Raw genomic sequence first — 15,418 nt, forward strand, 5'->3', positions numbered from 1 at the left:
AGAGGGAACAGAAACAAGCACTGACATCATGGAACAGTTGCATAATGTCTACACACTTCATTTTTTTCAACTAAGATGAACACCTTTTCCTCTCAACACATCTAGCAATACAGAGAACCCTTTCTTACCATTCCGCAAAATTTAGAAAGAGAGAAGGCCACTTTTAATTTCCTCCACATTCATGTCAGAGTCCTGAAAATGCACATTGCAGTAGTACAGAAATTTTCACTTTATTTCCATATTGGGAATTACAGAATGATCACTTGTCCTATTTAAAATGACCTTTTTTCAGGGAATTGAGCTAATGAAATCTAGGTCATCACAAATTTGTCAGTGGACAAGTATACCTTTGAGACTTTTCTTGATTCAAAGACTTCTCATTGTAACTCTTGATAGCATGCCTGTTCTTTCTTTGATAATTTTAAGGTGTGTAACAGTGATGGTGAAGGTCAATAATTAAAAATCCTGGATTTTTGTAGTATACTTAGGTAGTTGTCTTTAGAAATAATGGCCACCTTCTTTTCACCTCAGAGAGACATTTATCAATATTCCTGTTGAAAGGATGATATGCAGCACCACTGGGACCTTAAATATGTCCTGTCAAACAAAATACACATATTTTCTTAAAGAATATTTCAGCACTGATACACCACAATAAATCCTCAAAGGTAGTTTGTATCTGGTTTTTTCAACCTAACCAATACTTAAAAGGTCTGCCTGCCTCTCTGTACTACCCATAAACACAGACTCAGACTTTATGACCACGACAGATGTGTACATGACCACTTTCTTTCTTTCATCCATGCATATACTAATTATTGTTTTCGAGTTTCTGACAAAACTTTTGTATGTAAATAACACAAAAACAACTAACCAGTTTTCTTGTGAGCAACTAGAACACTACAGACAAATCTGGCAGTTTGACACACTTTGCTTTGCTGACTGCCTGGCTATTTCAGCTACAACTTGCCAGTCTGCTTCAAATTTGACTTTTATTGCTGTTTTCATGACCCACATCTTTGTTAAATTACACAGAAAATCCCAAAAAGCTTTTAAGTAGCTTTGTTGCTTCTCTCAATAGACACACACATGGAATGAAGACCAACACTGCTGTTCCTCCCATCTATTGGTTGTTGCTTGTCTCAAGGGTTACCTTGTCATAACGGTGTTTGAAAGATGGATCTGCTCTGGGATACATCTACTAACAAGTCTCCTGTTAAAACCAACTTGGTGAGGTGCTGTGACAGGTTAGCTGCCCAGATTGGTTCACTGTCTTCATTTCCCCCTGCAAAAACCATCTTTCCCACATAAGTACTATCATGCTGTGACAAAAATCACTTAATTTTCTGTTGAATGAACACACTGAACACTGTAACACATACATTCCAGATTTGACATTATCTGTCACTGTCCTCTGAAACCATTTCTCCTTCCCATACCTGTCCTGAAAAAAGGCACAACAGAACTAGAGGTAACAGTTCAGTAACACTCTGGTTAACACTATGCTTAAGATAAGTTTTCTCCTTGGCCCTACATCTGAGATAACACACTTTTAGCTACAGCATCAGATTAAGTTTATGTTCGAGTGATTAGTTATCAACAACTGAAAACATTTTGTAATTTCTTACATCAGAATGCTTCTGTACAAATCCCTCCTGTTTCCCAAGAGCCACTGCAACATGATGATGGTCATCTAACCGGGTTTCCTAGTAAAGATGAAAAATAGCAACGTAAATATATTTTCTTTACTCTGTTTCCAGCAAAAACTATAAATGTTTAGCATACGATTCATAAAAAAGCAGAACATAATTTAAAATACTACAAAATAATTACGTTCAAATAGCAATAGTCCTTTTTAGCAGTGTATTTACTATGAAGTATTTTACTTGGTTTTCCGTTCCTTTACCAGGGTAGAAGACGGAAAATAAAGAATGCTACCGCAGGTTTGATGAAATCTTACCACTTGCACCCATCACGCACATTTGTAGAACTTCCTCAAAAACAGAACATGAAAATTAGATGTTTGATCAAATGTTCCTGAACAATTTACATAGTTCTAAGGTGCAGTGTTTTGTGTTTGTCTAGATGGAAAAATGACCACATCCAGTTTTTAGTCATGTATTTCCTCCTCCCCTTTCATTTTTTGCATGTCCAAGACTTTAAAGACTGATCAGAACAGAACATACAAAACAGCACATTCAGCAGTATCCTACACTTGTAGTCAGAAGTCTGCATTAAGCTTTAAACTAAACGCACATAAATTTTTTTGTGATGTGAACTTATGTATTACTTCTTGTTTATGCAGCTAAAAAATACTATAAAGTCTTTTACATATTTATAATAAAATAATTTTGTCAGCTCAAAGCCTCATTTAACAGGCAGTGACTCTTTAGAGACATCCTTATCTCTAAATTGGAAAGACATCAATTTGATGGATGAACCACTCAGTGGATAAAGAACTGGCTCAATGGCTGCACGCAAAGAGCTGTCATCAATGGCTCAATGTCCAGTTGGAAATCAGTAACAAGTGGTGTCCCTCAGGGATCGGTGTTGGGACCGGTCCTGTTCAACATCTTTGTCGGTGACATGGACAGTGGGATTGAGTGCACCCTCAGCAAGTTTGCTGACGACACCAAGCTGTGTGGTTCAGTTGATACGCTGGAGGGAAGGGATGCCATCCAGAGGGACCTTTACACACTTGTGAGGTGGGCCAATGCCAACCTTATGAAGTTTAACCAAGCCAAGTGTAAGGTCCTACACCTGGGTCAGGGCAATCCCAGGCACAGCTACAGGTTGGATGGAGAAGAGATTCAGAGCAGCCCTGCAGAGAAGGACTTGGGGGTGCTGGTTGATGAGAAGCTTAACATGAGCCGGCAGTGTGCACTTGCAGCCCAGAAAGCCAACCGTATCCTGGGCTGCATCAAAAGAAGCATGACCATCAGGTTGAATGAGGTGATCCTGCCCCTCTACTCTGCTCTCATGAGACCTCACTTGGAGTACTGCGTACAGTTCTGGTGTCCTCAACATAAAAAGGACATGGAACTATTGGAACAGGTCCAGAGGAGGGCCACAAGGATAAGGGGGCTGAAGCACCTCCCATATGAAGACAGGCTGAGAATATTGGGGCTGTTCTGCCTGGAGAAGAGAAGGCTTCGTGGAGACCTCACAGCAGCCTTCCAGAATCTGAAGGGGGCCTATAAGGATGCTGGGGAGGGACTCTTCCTTAGGGACTGTAGTGGTAGGACAAGGGGTAATGGCTTCAAACTTAAACAGGGGAAGTTTAGATTAGGTATAAGGAAGAAGTTCTTCACCGTGAGGGTGGTGAAGCACTGGAATGGGTTGCCCAGGGAGGTTGTGGATGCTCCACCCCTGGCAGTGTTCAAGGCCAGGCTGGACAGAGCCTTGGGCAACATGGTTTAGGGCAAGGTGTCCCTGCCCATGGCAGGGGGGTTGGAACTAGATGATCTTAAGGTCCTTTCCAACCCTAATTATTCTATGATTCTATAATGGGAACCACTGCCCTGCAGAGACCTTGCCCAATTCACGACAACAAATTCAGAAGGTTCCACCTCATTCACTTCACATATCCTTTGTGATCATAAAGGAGTTTTCTGCATCTTACAATAAAACATAACAAACTATGCTCTTCATCTTATCTTTGCTGCTTCAGAGAAATAAATGTAAAGCCAAACCAAATACAGGAGGGAAGGAGATTTCTCCTGGCCCCCACCAGCAGCCAGCAAAATCCTTAAGGTATAGAGTTAATGAAACATACTGAAACCACAAATACCAGCAAATCAGCTTGCTTACCTATTCATCTGGGGATGCTGCTGTACCAACTTACACAATAAATCCAACTTCTAAATGGAAATAGATGATTAAACAAAATAAGAGGACAATCATACAGAATTCCTCTGAGGTAAAAAGTTTGTTTTGTCAAGATTCATCTCTATAAACCAGCAAACACATAATTGATTAAAATTTGTTCTGCTCTGCACAGAACCAAAGTGTTACCAGAGCTGTTCAAGCTATAGGCACATTGAGACATATGACCTCATTTCAAAGGCTCAGCAGAGTGATGTGTCTGGGATTCAAATCGTTCTGGATTCGCTCAACAACAGACAGCTTATGTAGAAGCTGTACCTTCCCAGCCAGCAGAATTGATTGCTGTGTGAATCCAGCTGGATTAAACGGTCTTAGAAGTAAAAGTTTTCATTCATATTCCTGGCAATACAACAGGATTAACTTCTCTTACTAAGACTGAAAGACTCTGTTATAGTTGCACACCAACAGCAATTACTAAATATGTTTCAAACTGATCCAGGTAATCTCAGTCTGAAATTCATATTCTGAAAGTAATGTATTTGATACAAACAAAACAAATATTTGTTGTGGAAAAATACAATTACTTGTGTAGCAGCAGTGATGCCAGGTGATTCTTAAAACCGAATGAAGTTTGGGATAAATTAGGTGATTATAAACTGGCTATATCCAAAATTGAGGCAGGAACTCAAACACAAGGGTCTTACATCTCATTTAAGATTCTTCTTTAATATAGGTTCCAGTAAGTGTTATCCAGTCATTCTTCCTGACTAATGGCACAAAAGTGGGACCAATAAGGAAAAAAATCATGAATGCTTTTTTTTTCCTGCAAATCAATAATTAGGATCCCTTCCTCCCCCCCTCCCCCAATAGATCTGCTACAGAACCTATCTTTCACCTTTGTTAAAATTAACTTGTACTTCCTTCTTGTTGCGGTTTAACCTAGTGGGTCACTAAACACCACAGAGCCTTCCCTCTGGCAGGGCAGTATGAGAAGTGAAGTCCTTGACTTGGTACAACTACTAAAACATCAGTGTGTTATCAACATTATTCTCACCCTAAATCCTAAACACAGCACTGTACCAGCTACTGGGAAGAAAATTAAATCTACCCCAACCAAAACCAGGGCAATTCTATAAGTTTATTTTCTTCAAAGGAAGTAAATGGAGCATACGGAATTACCTCAAATCTACATCATCATCATAGCTCCATCCTAAACTAACACCCTGACACAAATACTGTATCACTCTTCACTGGGCTAGCAAGCTTTCAATTACTAAACAAATTCACCTTAATAAAATGAGGAAAGTGCACACTGCCTATGTGACTAAAACATATTCAACACAACATACCTTAAAATTAGGTTTATGCTTTTAAATGAAGTTTTACTGTATTTTTTCTCCTCCTTTCAAAAACAGTTGCAGAGAATCTGCCTAGCAATCTCTAGAGTACTACATGAAAACAAGTGCCTAAAGCTAAACTGATCCAACAAGATCAAACAGCAAGAAGCTGTTTCTGAGCTGCTGTTGTCTATCCAAGCTCAAAAATATGTGAGGACTGGAGGAGCGGAAAGACACTTCGAACAAAACTTGGTAAAAAAATCCCCTTGGTAAAGGGGTCGCAAACAGTCAACTACACAACAAGGTAGTTCATTTGATATTTACAATGAAAGAACAGAAAATTATTATTTCGATGCTCACAGAAAATTCTATCTCTGATATGAACAAGCTTTGCTCTTGTGAACAGTTTAGGGTGTCTGAACAGTGTCAACTTTGTTTGCTTCGATTCACTAGTACTTCTCTTGACCTTTTAGTATGACAAGTATAATGTAGTAGATCTTTTTCTAGTCTTACTGGTTTTAAGTTGCTTTTTTCACATTGCATAGTACTTTCTGAAGGAGATTTCAGAATATTTTGTGCAATTTTAATGGGTAAAATCCCCTTTGCTTCCCTCTTCTGTTTTTAGTAAATTAGATTTTTAAAACTCAAATAAGACAATCCAGAACCATGTGTTAACTGGCTTTTAAATAGCCTTGCTCTCTTTGATCATCTCCTATCATAAAGATATAGGAAGATCTGAAAACTAAGAGTGAGGTCATTATATTATTTTGTTTGATAGAAAATGTTCACTCAAGCAAACTCGGCACAACAGAGAACACAAGGAAAATACTATACCAGTAATATGGAGTCTTACAGACGATTCTTACAGATTTCTCCTAGTGACTCTTCAGATTTCTCAAAATTAGTAAATTAGTGTTTTCAGTTAACAAGTTGTTTCATGAGCAAATGATGAAATAAAAATAAAAAAAAGAAAAAGACCTTCGTCTCTGATGCACACAAAACTAAAAGAAACTTGGGAGAAGACAGAAAAAGTAAAGTGACGCTTAATTTTAGGTTGGGGATTGGTAACTGAAAAACTAATTATTTTTTTCCAATTTCAGCTTAATAAATGTTGATATTTAAATGAAATTATATTTCAATTGAGCTTGTATTAAATGAAACTTGATAATAAATCCATTATTGTAACACTGCAAACTGCCTTGTTATAAGGCTGCACTCTTGGGAAGCAGAAGGGCAAGCACGGTAGAGGAGACATCCCTCAGACAAAAATTAAATTAAACTTCTAGCAGTAATTACAAAGTAATATGGAAAAATCAAATAATTACAAAGGATTTGAGTAATACAGGGAGCTATCTACATCATCATCTTCAGGCTATTTTAGTCAACCAGCCACAGACATGTCATCAAAGACCAAAATTAGGATTTCTAGAACTCAAGTGATAGAAGCAGATGTTTCCTTGACAATGGCACACTGTTAGCGGTAATACAGAAAGCATTCTACTAAAATACATGTCACAGTCTTTCCCAAGATTTTCTTTTGCCAGTCTACAATTCCTCATTAGTAAATTTCATGACATACTAATATTGCCATACTCTCTAGGAACTGAGTAAGAGGGCTGATTTAATATGGGTAGGTTTTTAAAATAGCATAAAACCAGATGTGGCTAAGAAATACTGAAAGGAATGAACTGTGAAGAGGACAACTTATGCTGTAAGTTAAATGTTATTGGTACATTAATTCTTTTTACTACATGCATATCATACATGTATTTTGTATCCTACATAAAACAAGCATACAGTAGAAATTCGTCATTTAGACAAGCTCTGCTAGAACTGTTGTCTCCAAGAGTGTAGATATTTTGAAAGTATAAACAGGTATTGTAAACTACTCTTACTGAAAAGTACACTTGGCTACATACCAGCTACACAAACTTATAGCAGACTGGAACAAGGTGCCTTTTACAGACAATTTTAAGCCAATGTCTTTTGCATTTCAACCTTGTTTTAAGTAGTTGGATGAAAATGCCCCTGGGATGTAGAGAAATAGTATTATGATTAATTTTTTTAAAGCTCGGTTTCTTAGGGTAATTAAGTAATTTGAGGTCATTGTATAGAATCACAGAATCATGAGGCTGGAAAAGAGTCTCAAGATCATCAAGTCTAACTACTAACCAACGCTATCAAGTCCACCACTAAAACAAGTTCCTATTAGTTCTTTCTCTCTCTAATCTTTAAACTAAACTAGATGGTATTGATCATTTCTTACCAAATCTAACAGGATAGATGTTTAAGTGGTAAGTCTTAGTAACTTTCAAGAATAAAAAAAGAAAAACCAACCAAACAAAAAACTAAACCCGATGTTCAGATAAAAGGCTCAGCCCAAACCAATGTTCCAACTAAGCAAAGGCAAGATTTTTGCATCTCTCCATTCCCAGCAACAGCAGCTTATCAGCACACTGTAACTTCATACCCACAAAAGCACGTTTCTACCAGTTTGCATGGACAAGTAGCAAGAAACCCAAATGAGTTGAAGACATCTCCTCCATTTCAAACATTTAACATGAACATTAACTAATGGGGTTAGTTACTCATTAGTCCCATTCTAGACCAACTTTGAAGAACTTGAAAATCTTAGACACTGTTCACAAATCAGGTCTGAAAATCCTTCAGTGAGCTTCCTGCACCCCTACGATGAATTTCATTGAGTGCAAGAAATATACTTGTGGAACAGAAAAAATAAAACCCCATTATAACAAATAGATCTTTGGGGTGGTTTTGCAATCATCAAAAATATTTAAAAATGCTGTGGATTTATATCCTAATTTTTGATTGATATATGTTCAATGTGGTTATACAGAATAAAGGTGTCAAGTTGCAATTAAAAAAAAAATAAAATGTGCAATACAACCATATGAGTGTTGAGACTGTTCACCACTATTGAAAAAATAAATTTGAATATTTCTTACTTCAAATGTCCACTCCTCTTCTTCATCTCCATCCAGAAGCATTTTTGTCTCCTTATACACATTCCCTATTTCCAGTTGCAGTGGGGAGACATTAAATTCAATTCTTTGCAAGTTAAAGCCAATTCCTACTCCAATAGCCTTTAAGAAGCTTTCCTTTAAGGCCTAGAACACAGAATAAATGTATTTTATTCATACTGGGTGTTCTCAAACTTTTATAAATATTAGTTCTGCGCAGCGCTAAAGACCAAATAAATTTAAGACTTATACTACTGTAAACATGAAGGTAGAATGATGCAATTACCAAGAGAAAAAGTTATCAGCGTTATTAATATCTAGCCTAACTTTGCTGCATTATAATGAATATGCAAGCAAAATTACTAAATGGCATACACAGATATGAACCCTTTACCTTGCTCTGGGTATATGTTTAAAACTAGTCATGTATCTTTCCAGAAATGACAGCTGTACTATCGTTCTCAAAGTTATTCTGACATTAAAAAAAAAAAAAAAACCCCAACAAAAACAAACCAAAAAAACCCTAAGATCTAAACCCCATTAAAATAGCATCTCCAGAAGAACAACTATAAAAATATACAGTTTTATTATAATGAAAATAGTAACAAAACATATCAAAAGAAAATATGCAGGTTACAGCACTACAGGCTTAAAATAGAGAAAAAAAAAGTATTACCCAGTGCCGATGAAACATATCCAGCTGCATCCATTCATTACTCATAGACTTGATTACACCCCACTCTGTTTCAGTAAACTGTCTCTTCATGATGTGAAAGAAATTTGGAATTGAGCTAGTACCTGTAAATTTTGCAGAGATAAGTTTACAGAAAGAGATATTTACAGACATTTTAACAGAGTAGTAACGAAAAGCAAATTAATTACCTTATGTTATTGCTCTAGAAAAACTCAGAAAAAGATTATGAACAATCTGAATTTATACAGCCTCAAAGCAGTGATCCTGATGATTGTTCAGAACACTACAAAAAAAACCAAAACCCATTCCTATAACAGAATTACTGCATTAAAATGTGAAATGAAAATAAAACTTATTACGTATTTTCAGCATTCTCTAAAAAGCATTTAACCAGTACGATAATATATTAAAAAATCATATTCCGCTATAAAGCAGCATATACAGTCATTGACATCTGACAGCTTGATCTAGTAAAATTTTATAAAACAGCAGGCTGTTTGTTGGAATTCATCAAGCTATTCTGCCTCCTGCCCTTGGATGCTGAGATATGTAAGAAACTTTTTTAAGCACATGCAGAAATACAATATCCCATACTTATCACATGATGTTAAGTCTTTTGGATTTATTCTGCAAGAAAAATGGGGGTAGGGAGATGCCTATAATTACAGTAAGAAAGATATCAAGGAAAACAAACACAGAACACCAAACCTTCAGATCCTTGGATTAAATTTAAGCCTCCTCTAAAAATAAACACAGCTGTGTGGCACTGCAGCAGCTCTTCAGCAGCTACACCACTTTTTCCACCACTAGTCTAAATTTACTTTGCAGAAGACACTACAGACTGTGGTTATATTGATGCATGGTATTTCTACAACACACCGGAATCTATGCACCTTGTTACACACTTGGCTAATCACCCATGGCCTATATCATTAATCAGCATACCATGCAATCTGTCCAAAAGGGCTTACAGCTGGCTAAACAGTGGCAGAAAGCCATCTATTTTCTTTAGTAGGGATAATAAAAATCTGGATAGAGACAATTCCACATATTGAGACAAAATTTTTCATATGTTATGCAATGTTCTTATTAAAATGTTAGGTGTATTCAATCCAAAACATAGTCTCCCCTTCCAATACCACACTACTCTTAAAACCCCACCATTAAACAATTGCTTAACAAAGATGCAGATTTTAACCCTAGCTTCACTGCTGATTCTGTGTGTGACTATGGGCAAAGAACTTTCCCTCTTCACACTAATGTTCCCCATCTTAAAACAGGGATAAGGGTATTAACCCTGCTCTGCAATGTGGTTGTCTTCTACAGATATCTAAGCACTATATAAAAAACAGGCATTTGCAGCAGTAATAATTGATCTGAACAAACTAATGTCACACTAAAGCACACATTCAGGTTTTTCTGACAATTTCTATATCATACTGCAAAGCGTAACCTGACATACACAGCGCACAAGACACGGCAGTGACATTTCAGAGATGTCCTTGACTTCATTTATAGACTAAAGTGAAGAAAACATCTTAAGAAAGGTTTTTTGTTGGTAGTTGCAGTAGCCAGCTAATGGAATGATCCAGAACAATCTAAGGACAGAACTAACCTTCCTCTCTGAAGAAAATGATGATACTAAAAAAGAAAAGCAACCACAATGTCAAGCATGTTTTGATAGATTACAAAGGCAAATGAAATATCCATCTGCTTAGTCAATCCAACTTCCCTGAAACAATGAAAAATAACAAAAAAATTATTCAACTTGGAGAAGGGTTATTGTCTTTCATCTCTGAGTTTATATGGCCCATTTTATGACCAAATAACTATGCTGAGACCTGCTCCAAACAACCCACTTATTTTTTTTCTTTCTCAAGTATTTAAGACAGCAGTGGTGAGCCACCAGCCTCTCCAAGGGATTCAAACTACAGAACATTCAAGAATGTCCTGATGTACCCTTTCTCCTCCATTATTTTCAGAGTTCTCTGTCTTTCAATAACCCAAAGAAGATTATCCAAACTACATTACCTTCAGCACCTAGAAGCTCTTGCATTATCAGTCCTTCGGCCATCCGAACCTTATCCCATGCAGTGAACACACTCAATACTTAAACTGTTTAGTATACCAAATGTGTATCAAAATCATTCTGCCTTTTCACTCCTTACTTACCTCCTTTTTGTCCTAGGTTTCTTCAACCGTCCAGCTACCCTCCTTGATACTTATGTTCAAATTTGCACAGTACTTTTTGCCTGAACTCCAACCATCCGTTATGTCCCTCTTCTGAAAAACTCAGACACAACTTTCTCCAGAAGTGCCCTCCCCTTGCGTTTTCTTCTTAATACAGCACAGTTACTTCTCTCTGAAGAATGGATGAGAGGAGCTAGGACTACTATTCTCCACAAATTTCAAGCAGTGCAGCAGCCTGCCTGGTCCATTTCCTCGTCTTTGCTTTGGTATCAGAGAAAGACAGATTCACAAAATCATGGAAAAATTTAGGTTGGAAAGGATGTCTGGAGACGACCTGGTCCAACCTTTTGTTGAAATCAGAGCCTTATATCAGGTTACTCAGGGGCCTGACAAGCAGAGTTTTCACCCCTTCTTTGGGCAACTTATTGCTGTGTTTTACTGTTCTCACAGTCACAGATTGTTCTAATGTGGATTACACACAGTATACAGATGATCATTTGTATGTAAGATGAACTAAGCTTCCTATTCTGACGATAACTTTCCAAGACCTTTTAAACAATTTTTCCTCCTGTTTATTGCCTACTCTGTAAAATTTAAGCAAAGAAAGAAAAAATACACCTCAATATTTTAATGATTTTTGTGAAGCCACAATGTTTTCTACAAGGAACATACAAAGATCATGTAACAGAATACAGAAGAAACTGGAACGCAAGTTGGAGTTCTGATAGGAAATAAAGGCAAGACAAAGAAGTATTTATAAGGATTATCAACCAGACAAATTCTTCTTCAAAAGTACTTTTAAAAGGTTCAGATTATCTTCCAAGACTTGCAAAGTATTCACCACAAAAATAACATAACATGATAAACATAGTCAGGTTTCGGCTTTACCTTCAGACTTTTGTTAACTAACTAAAAATGAACTTATTATCTGCCCTTCACAGTTCACAGTGTGGCGTTTTCTTCTTCTCTACAAGATGACACCTTTTTTCTAAGAAATTTGGCTGCAGTGTACATGTATGCAGGTAGAGTTCTGGTATATAAATGCTCTAAGAGCAAATTCAAAGAAAAATCTCAAAAAAAAAAAAAATGAATAGGAGAAGCATGATAAAAATTAATTCAGTAAAAACATGAAAAACAGATTCTCTGAAGGAACAAATGCTTTTACTGTAATGAACACACATAATCCAAATGCTTCCAGAAATACTTTGTCTTTACATTTTCAATGATCCATGATAAAGCCACGAACTCATGGAAACTTACGCAATTGTACTACTGCTTCTTCTTTAACTCGCAGTGGTAAAGAAAAAAAGATTCCTTTAACATATGCCTACGCAGGTTGTAGAAAACTGCACATCTGATCTGTCTGTGCTTCTGAACATCCACATGCTAACAAGCTCCAAAACAGATGCCACACAGCTGGGTACACACAGTACCAATCCAGCACTTCTTTCCCAATGTTCAGGGTTATTCCAAGAAACACTTAAATGCTGAGCCAAAAAATTAGCAGGGGATACAACTACATGGTAAAATTTAATTGAAACACTCAAAACTGCATTTCAAATATTCCTTCTTGTAAGCCATTTTACAACTTCTGAAGAATCGGAATTTAGATTCTCATTCCAATAAATCCATTATACTTACAGTAATCTTGCCCATCTCAGTGGCAAAGTGAGATTCCTGTAATACACTGTGAGTACTTTAGAAAAAAAATATTGATGTATGTAAATTACTCATTTAAATTGGTGAGCATCAGGAAATTGCACAATATTTATCTGACTGAGCATCTGACTAGGCGGGGGTTTATCACTGAAATGGAATAAATCAAATTTTGTGATTTTGGGAATACATAAGAGATAAGACATGTTTTCATATGAGATTTCAAATATCAGTGGAGTTGGTAGCACAGAAAAACAGGAAGCTTGTTCCACAAATGGCTTATGATTAATGGGAAAAGATACATACCCCCATCAACTATTAAAACTCTTTGAAATAATAGTCACTCACCTTTTGCTTCTTTCTTTAAGGGAAGAAAAATTGTGATGGCAGTAGATGTATGAAAATACTGGATAAATCATTTAAAAAAAAGAAATGAGAAAAAAGTTGATTTAGATTCTATAGGGAATTGAGACAGTGCATTTCAGCACACCGAGAAAACAAGCCAACGGCATGGAAGTTATTAATGTGACAAAGGGTAGGAGGGTAGGGATGAGATTTTTGAATTAAACATGAAATCAAACTTGCCTGGGTTGAGAGGATTAAAGAAAATAAGCTCCATGGTGACTGAGAGTTTTCTTGCTTTCAAAGTTATTGTATTGACTACTGTAAGTATTCTGTCAAAAATATAACAATATCTCTTTTCACAATTACCCTCTATTAATACCTTAAAAATAAGATTTTTATTTAGTATAGAAGCCTAATCATAAAAATTTTTTTTTTTAATAAAGACACTTTTTCTTTTCGGAAATTCATGTATCTGTTCAGTCATCAAAGAAATAACTTTACTATAAACCTTATGAAAATCTAAGTTAACAACTACAAATTTTGAATGTGGCAATTCCTGCCACTGTAAATGGCAGGAATGCCAATGCTTTGTATAGATGCTTTTTACTTGCCTATGCCACTTAATTTCCTAACTTACAGTTAATATACTGTTCAAAATGTGAATAGCTTCTTTTAAAGAGAAACTGGGAAACTAACTTTATTTCTTTTTAATGCTCAGCAGAACTATATTGCCCTTTCTCTCATTGGAAAATACATCTTCATTTGTGTACAGTTTTATAGTTCACTCCTCACCTTTACACAAACTCTTATGCATTCTTTCTTCTTGTGTTTGTTCGTACTAGATAATATTCTGGAAGCATTTCTCTAGTCTACTGTAAACTCCACACTTGAAAATTCTTTGTTAAAGAGCATGACATCCTTTAAATATTGGAGGCAGTTTTTGTTTTTACATTGGATCATCTTGCTGAAAAGCAAGACAGTCAACTAGAAAACTCCAGTAAATTTAACCAAAACGTACTGCAGCTTCTTTCTGTAACAGCCAATTAACTGACAACAATTTGTCCCAGTATCTGACTGCCTAACAAATACAAACCTGTATGTTCATTTGCATTAGAACAAAATTGACTGGATGGTTTTGTTAGTCAATGGCCTAACTTTAAAAGTCCTTTTTCCCTAGAATATGTAGAGCTCTGCCACCTTCCCGTAACATTCAATAACTTGCTTTTTATGGAATAGCAGCCATAGCGGAAAGGCATCCAGCAAATCTCTGACTGGTTAGTTTATAAATTAGTTTGATATTCACAAGACAGACTAGAGGTTTTATCCTTGAGACCAGGATACATTTTCATTGATTATTCTTTAATGTACAGACACTTATGCCTCACACCCCATCACACCATAATGCAGATTTGAAACCAGAGTAGTTCACAGAAAAAAATAAATGTAAAATTAACACAGTTGTGAAGGCAATTGATTTCTTACCTATATAGTGGTACTATTTCCTGCTAATATCTTCATACTGGTGTTTTGTTTACAGTGTTACAAACATCAAGTCAATCATAAGTCAGCTTTGGTAATACAACGTACACTTAACAAAGGTAGTAATTTTTCTGTTGTACCTGAATTTATTAAAACCATTCTATACCTTCTCAAATATAGTGAGAAGAGTACACAACTGACCTTCCTCACTTAGTTTTTATCAGTTTTACAGTCTTCAAATTGTTTTGGTCAGATACAAACTAACAAGTTTATATTGTGTCATACATCTAAAACTATGGATATGGAAAGCTAAAAGCTACTACTGGCAGCTCATTGATCAACTAATCCCCTGGAAAATAAGAAACCCAAATCCCAGAATGTTAACAGACTCTGACTACTTGAACTGCATGAAAACAGGTCAGTGATCAAGAAGTAATACCTAGTCAATACATATCAATTTACTTTCAGATGGCAAACTGGTGACGTGACAATGTGAAATGTGCCACCTAGCAAAATGAGCTACTGAAGTATGAACAGATCAATCTACTTAATGATGTGAAACATGGGCTAGCTATAAATCCTGCAAACTAACAAAACTGTACAGGATTAATATGTTTTGAGTCCCAGACTCTTGGGCTGACAGTCCTTTTGGTGTAGGACACAAGCTATATTTTATCATGTTTTACTATCTCTAAGGGAAACCAAAGTAAACTAATACAGAGAAAACATTTTTTCTGCAACAGATGCCCAAATCCTAATTGTTTATTAATACCAACTAACCCTTGTACAGATGTTTAGAAACTGACAAGACAAACAATTAGCTAGACAAATTACTATCTTAGAAGAACCAGAAAGAACATTAACAAAGCACGTTTTTTAAATCTATTAGCTCACACAGCTTTAGTGTGAAT

The 15,418-nt window shown here is 36.2% G+C and overlaps 1 protein-coding gene across 3 annotated transcripts in view; it reads right to left on the minus strand.

The window, feature by feature from the left end:
• Positions 1–15,418, minus strand: part of AASDHPPT (aminoadipate-semialdehyde dehydrogenase-phosphopantetheinyl transferase) — a 32,413-nt gene that overhangs the window by 6,255 nt on the left and 10,740 nt on the right. For 2 of the 3 annotated variants that reach the window (XM_030476935.1, XM_030476937.1), the window contains exons 3-5: positions 8,820–8,941; positions 8,129–8,290; positions 1,629–1,706 (exon numbers count right to left, since the gene is read on the minus strand). In XM_030476935.1, coding sequence (XP_030332795.1) covers positions 1,629–1,706; positions 8,129–8,290; positions 8,820–8,941 — 362 coding nt within the window. Of the gene's footprint in view, positions 1–347; positions 598–1,628; positions 1,707–8,128; positions 8,291–8,819; positions 8,942–15,418 lie in introns of all 3 variants that reach the window. The other variant, XR_003990134.1, reaches the window with a different exon arrangement.

The sequence above is a fragment of the Strigops habroptila genome, chromosome 2, assembly GCF_004027225.2.
Source record: "Strigops habroptila isolate Jane chromosome 2, bStrHab1.2.pri, whole genome shotgun sequence".
Taxonomy (NCBI): domain Eukaryota; kingdom Metazoa; phylum Chordata; class Aves; order Psittaciformes; family Psittacidae; genus Strigops; species Strigops habroptila.